Genomic DNA, 6,627 nt, shown 5'->3' with positions numbered 1-6,627 from the left:
TTGTCTCTGTTCTGATCGATGACTAATTAATAAGTGTTTCTATTAGTTTAACCCACATAACTCTATGCACTGTTTATTTCGCTGGCATGTGAAAAAATCAGCTCTCCATACAAGTATATAATTATGTAAGAGAACATGAGATTAGAAAAGCTTTTATTATCAACTATAAAACGGTTTCAGAGAGTACAAGATATCAGTTTAGCAGCAATATATAACAAAAAGTCACTTTATTACTGTACGAAAGAATGCATATACACAACATACACAGTGCTATAGACAAGTGATTGTAGGTATGAATGATCTTCATGCCCGGTCTCCTTTCATTGTCAGCATTCTCGGGCATTGTCGGAAGTGAGAAGTTCTTTTATGTGAGGAAAACAAAAACATTTCTACTGTGTTTTGATATTTTGGTCACATTTCCGAGAATTTACTGTTAGTCAAATACACAGTCTATTATTTTATGAGCGTATTCATAATGTTGAATGTTTGCATTAACTTCGAATAGCACTCCACACCAGCCAAGAAAGTTAAAAGTTAAAATGCGATTAAATGATCTGAATAAGAATTTAAAGGAAATACTTTACGTTCCATTTCATTTTACCTTTTCGTGAAAGCAAAATGTTACGTTCCATTTCATTTTACCTGTTTGTGCAATCAAAATGTAACGCTACATTTCATTTTATCTTTTCGTGCAATCAAAATGTTACGTTCTATTTCATTTTACCTTTTCGAGCAATCAAAATGTTTCCAGGAACAGTGTAGAAAATGTGGTAATTTCTAGTTATAAAATTCAATTCTAAATATCGAATAAGGTCATTAAGTGTTCAACTGAAACAAACATTTACAATTTGAAAATTGTATTTATTAATTATTACCTTGGAGAAAGACCACAACCCTTGAAGCCCCAGTAAAGGCTGTTACTAAAGATGATCATGTCCCACTTACACTAACACTGTTCATAAATTCACAAATTATGTACGAGTAAACGTTGATTCAGGCAAGAATTTGTTTCAAAGCGTAAGAAGATGCATGGTATTACAAGCAATAGGTAAAAGGGGGACAGATATGCACATTTAACAACTTTGAACAGAAATTTCAAACTATGTTTTGAAAATATCACTGGTTTCTTCTCTGTACCAAAAAAACAGAGAGTTTACGCAACCAGGGACAAATGTTTCACGAACAGTTGGCTTAAACGGCTACTGTCGACATACATGTATTTGAGTCTATCAGCCTATCTTTGTTTGGAAAGCAATCAGATAAACAACCAAACTTGTACAAAATATATCGACAAATATAACGTACCTCGTGTTTGTTCATTTCATTGAGGACATTTCTTGTTCAAAAAGGCTCTCAGAAGAATACGGCAACGGGTGGCTAGTGATAGCATTTCCTTGGCTACCTTCATTCGAACAGACAAAGATTACCACAGGACCGACAGCTTACACAGTAAAAATATTTACATGTCTAGGCAGCCTCAGGTGACATCAGTATAACATAACCGACTCCACACCGAGAAAGTAAGCGCTATCTGAATGTCTCAGGTTTGTAAGCGAAACACTCTGAAATGATCACTAATATTATATATACAAGTTTAATTACCCATTTCTTCACGCTGAATTGGCTGTTAAAATGCATGTTTCTATGTTACAAGATACCTCCATGAATTAATGTATTCATGTTTCTCAGTGCCTGTTAACTACATCATATCAATATATCATGATAAACTACATAACTACATTGTCATTAGATTAAATACACGCGGATTTCAGCGGTAAAGGTTGTTAGAATACAACAGGACGTCCATTCTCCTCCATTATCAGTTCTCTAAGTGTTGACCAGAACTCATCTCCATCGCTGACGTCTATGGCATGCTCCTCAGGTACAACATTCAGCAGCATCCTCGGAACTCTTGCCTTCACTTGAAGAGATACGTCTTTGTATAAGAGAATAATCCGACCAGTGACGTTATTGTGGGAAGAAAAGAGTCTCACAGTAGACAAGATAGTGAAGTGTGTCCACTCATCCGTGAACGTCCTTTCAGAGATAACTACGACGACTTTCCAGCTGTTACTCAGGGCATCAATGATGGCATCTGCCTTTGAACACCCAGGCAGGTCATGTAGGTCGGGCAAATACAGTCTTATGTTATTGTCTCGTTTCTGTAGCTGTGGACGCAGACACAGACATGGCCACTGATACTCTGAATCCTCGTAGGTGATGTAAGCATCAAACCTGAAATCTTTTCTCCTCAAGGGTTTAATACCGTTGTAACCAAGTATGTTAAGGAAAACGTTTTCAATTTTAGGTGAATATTTTTTCAAAAGAAAAGCTGTGGTAATTGACATTATCTGCAGAAGGAATAATGCAATGGAAACTGTGAACCAACGTTGTCCTATACACTTTCTCCAGTGGTACTCATAATGTATACTGAACAACCAAGTGCTCGATGTTAATCCCTCATTTGTCAGACAAGAGTAGTTGCCTCGGTTATCCAATTTCACTTTTGTGGAATGTACCCAGTGTATAAATCCAAGAGAAAAGCAGGAGCACACGAAAGTATTACCTTTCAGATGTAGATAGAAACCCCCCGTACCTTCAGCTATGTTATCAAAAGCATTCATGTCCCTCTGTGGTAATGAACTCAATGCATTGAATGATAAGTCAAGATTCTTCAATCTTTTCATGTTGTATATTTCCTCGGGTATGAACGTAAATATGTTTTCAGACAAAACTAGCGATTCCAGCTTTGTGAATCTTGTGAATGTGTTTTTTTCTATCTGGAAAAGTCCTTGTCCAGAAAGATCCAGTATTCGGAGATGAGGAATATCGAGAAATGTCTTGGAAGTCAGAAAATCCGGGGGGAAATCAGTGTAGTCAGCATACAGTTCTTCCATGCTAGTTCTCACGTCTGTGTTTTCAAACGCTGACGGGTGGACGAACCCATGAGATAAATACAACGTTTGTACATGACATAAACCTTTCACATAACCTCGAATGTATTGAAAACCGTTATGCGACAAGTCAAGTGTGTGTAGATTGGTAGTATTCATGAGCAATACTTCAATGTTTACATCGTTATGACCATGTATGTGAAATCCCAGTCTTTCTATCATTGGAGGCATGTGAAGTGTTAGTCCCTTCCCCTTCCTGCCTGTTTGGAAAGTATCAAATTTGGACATTTCACCTGTATCCAATTTTGCTAATGAACCAACATTAAAAATATGTAGATTTCTGAAAGTCTGAAGTTTAAACAAAACTGCAGCATCACCGTAAAACGAATTCTCACTTAAGTCAAGATTCTTCAAGCAGTTGTAAAATGGTGAAGGAAAAACTGCATCAGCGCGAAATATCCGTAGTCTATTAAAAGACAAAACAAATGTGTCCACGCATATCTCGGACACATACAGCATCATGGTTCTTGTTATTTCATCATTAGATCCTATACGCCACCGGGTATCCTGAATCCCATGCAAATTGATTGTGGTCATATTTCTTCCAGAAAACGAATGCAAAGATCTCATTGCTTTCTTTAACGTCATTCGTCCCCCAAATCGGTTTAAGAGGAATAAGGTGTTCAGTTTTGAAAGTGGAGCAAATATATTTACGTCCATATCATCAATGAGTCCACGTAAACGTAAAAAGGTCAGAGAAGTGCTACGCAGCATTGCAAAGGTCGAATTTGGTAACTCCCTACCATACCAACCGTCAACGTTTGTCACACTTAAATATTTAAGTTTTTGTAAATGTTGAAAGCACAACGACTGATTTGGGTATGGCCAGTAACTGAGTTCGAGGTGTTTCAGGTTTACTAAATGTTCAAAAATATGAAACGGGAATCTTCCATTACCGATGTCATCCATTACTGGACTCAGTTTGAGGATTTGTAGATTCCACAGGTGTCTAAAAATACCGCCAGGGTAAGTCTCGGAATTCACACGTAAGTTGTTGTCACTTAAATCCAAAGATAATAACTTCAATAAACCCCCAAACGCTCGTGATTCAAGTCTTGAAATGTTGTTAGTTGACAAATCTAAATCAGTTAAATTGTTATAAAGGTAGAAGGCGTCGTTTTTCAGCTGAGTGAGGTCGTTGCTTTGGAGATTAAGCACAGCGATGTCTCTTGGGAGGTGCAATGGAACCGTTTTGAGTTGTCGCTTGCTGCAGTCCGCTATCAGAATCCTTCCGGAAGCATCATAGTGAACGTCACATGTTGATTGTGCTTTGTAAACATGAGTCGAGACGAGAAGTGAGAGCACAATTAGCATTTTCGTTCTCTCCGAAATATCGATGTAATTGTTCCTGAGAAAGAAACGCGTTACTTTAATTCAATAAATATAATCACGGGACAAATGGGTACTTAAACTATTGCGTTTCAGCAACTGACGCATAAATTGTATATATGTCCTCATGTTAATTAGCTATTGTTTATACTGACCTACGGTTACAAATAATTTAGAACCTATTCACAAATGTCCATTTTCCACCAAAACGGAGGACCTTCCACATTACATTAGGAGCCACTGCCTTCATAGAAACGCAACATTGTTCGCACCTTAGGCATGACAAAACATAGCGCATTCCTTAGGTGACAGTTTGGTACAAATGAATTTTCTTTATTCTCTGAGTAGTAAGGGATGTTTCTGATATTCAAGGTATGTCTTCATGTATGTCATAAAATGTCTACATATCAATACAGTGAATTAGGCTTTGTTTCTCCTACTTGCTAGAACTGTTTTACTACTCAAAGGTGTTATGCGCTTCTCAGTTCACGAACTAAAAGTCAATGGATGGCAGCTCTACCGGGAGGAGAATACAGTTGAAGCTGTATAAACCTACACTCATCAGGACTGAAGAAATAATCCAGTTTAGACAACGTGTCGGAATGTAGTACTGAAGATAAATGTACAAGCCAAAATTGGGAGTGACATTTTATGCCGGTGTTGTCAACTTTCCAAAGTAGACAGATGACGGTTTCGACAGCTTCCACTGCATTTTGTAAATACCACACGGAAACGTGAAGCTGCATAGCATATATTTACTATTACTTAAACAAACGCGAAAAGACAATGTCTATGATGGGTTACATTTCCAATCGTGTAAAATGGAGGAGCATTAATTCGGGCACGCATTTTGCGTGGTTCGACGGTTCGCTTCGTAACTCACAAATTGTTTTTTCGTAATTAGCAAGACGGGTCAGAAAACAGAAATACGTGCATGTATTACCTGCGAGAGTCCATGTTGTCCTCACAGACGGAAGTCAAATCTCAGTTGTCTAGGCCAGAAAAAATTACTCCCGACTGCAACTGTGTGGCCAGTGTCGTACAGGCGAGTAGAAGTTCGGGTATTTGCCCCCTGAAAGATATGAGCGAAGCCGTAGTCATCATAGGCACTAGGATACGGTAGTGACGTCAATAGATTTCAGGTCTAGAAAAGTGTGGCTTAGATAAGGCCGTTAGGACAGGTCCAGGACGAGTTCTTGTCAGCCGTTTTGGAGGTCTGCGTTATGACAAAAAACGTTGTGAATTCATTGGTGTTATATAGCAGTAAAACCGACTTTGCTGTATAGATCACGAGTAACATGGAAATTCATGTTGATAAATCTAGCGGAAACTCGCGGAAAAAGTGTAATCCAATTTTGGAAAGGATCATTTAGAATTTGTGGGTGAAATCATCTGTTCTCGTCCTTTCTGCTTTTTTAGAAGACCTAATTATATTAAAGAGCCTTCACTGACATATTCTTCATCCACCCTGTGAAATCATTGGTGTCACATACAAACAAAAGCGATTTTGGTGTATGTATCATCTTTGGCATGAGGATGCATGTCAAGATGGTACATACACGTGTGTCCCTAAACAAACAAAGATACAAACAACTGGTGTCAGAACAATGTCATTCATTATCAACTTATAGCCATGTGATGCATGTAAGCTTGTATGCAAATATGGCTAAATAGCCAAATGTAGTTTCATTTCGAACTTACATTTACTTGCGACTGTATGAAAACGTGATTTAAACCATTTAATGTTAATAGCTTGCTATGTAAATTGAGTTTCGTGTGAATAAAAGAGTTCGACTGTAAGAAGATGTCCATATACTACTTATAACCTGCAAATTAGAGATAGCATATGTAAGCTATCTCAGTCACTCTGACCATTAGACAATACACAGTAAGCCATGTACTCGTCCGTATTTTGCTCAATTGCTGAAATACACGTCATGACTCGAGACAGTTTCTCAAACTATATCATATCTCTGGAAAATACGTTGATATATTCAAGCAATACTTACGTGGAATACCTTTCATGTTCATGCCTTGAACGATGTGTTCTGTCTAGCGGACAAGGAAAATGCTATTATAAGCTTTTAATTTTCACTGGAACGTTCGAACTGACAGAACGAGGAAGTGTTTTTTCATGGTGCATTTCTAGATAGGAGTTTGAACGCCTTACGCATTGTTAGATATTGCGCCGCAGAGGGTTTCTCGGGGACAGCATAAATGAACGTGTAAATGAATGCCTGTCTGTTGACTATCGTATCAGGTAACATGTTCTCTCATTAGTATTTTATGTTGATTCATAGCTGCACACAAACACAAATCCCAATGGTAAAGCACAGAAAATTGA

At 37.9% G+C, this 6,627-nt stretch overlaps 1 protein-coding gene across 1 annotated transcript; it reads right to left on the bottom strand.

The window, feature by feature from the left end:
• Nucleotides 1–1,616: 1,616 nt before the first annotated feature.
• Nucleotides 1,617–5,339, bottom strand: LOC137291632 (toll-like receptor 4). The gene is made up of 2 exons (XM_067823041.1): nucleotides 5,227–5,339; nucleotides 1,617–4,302 (listed from the first exon to the last, which is right to left on the bottom strand). The coding sequence occupies exons 1-2, from the start codon at nucleotides 5,238–5,240 to the stop codon at nucleotides 1,785–1,787; spliced, it is 2,532 nt and encodes an 843-aa protein (XP_067679142.1). The 5' UTR covers nucleotides 5,241–5,339; the 3' UTR covers nucleotides 1,617–1,784.
• Nucleotides 5,340–6,627: the final 1,288 nt, after the last annotated feature.

This window comes from Haliotis asinina, chromosome 7, assembly GCF_037392515.1.
Source record: "Haliotis asinina isolate JCU_RB_2024 chromosome 7, JCU_Hal_asi_v2, whole genome shotgun sequence".
Classification (NCBI taxonomy): domain Eukaryota; kingdom Metazoa; phylum Mollusca; class Gastropoda; order Lepetellida; family Haliotidae; genus Haliotis; species Haliotis asinina.
This window is presented reverse-complemented; position numbering and strand designations above follow the sequence as displayed.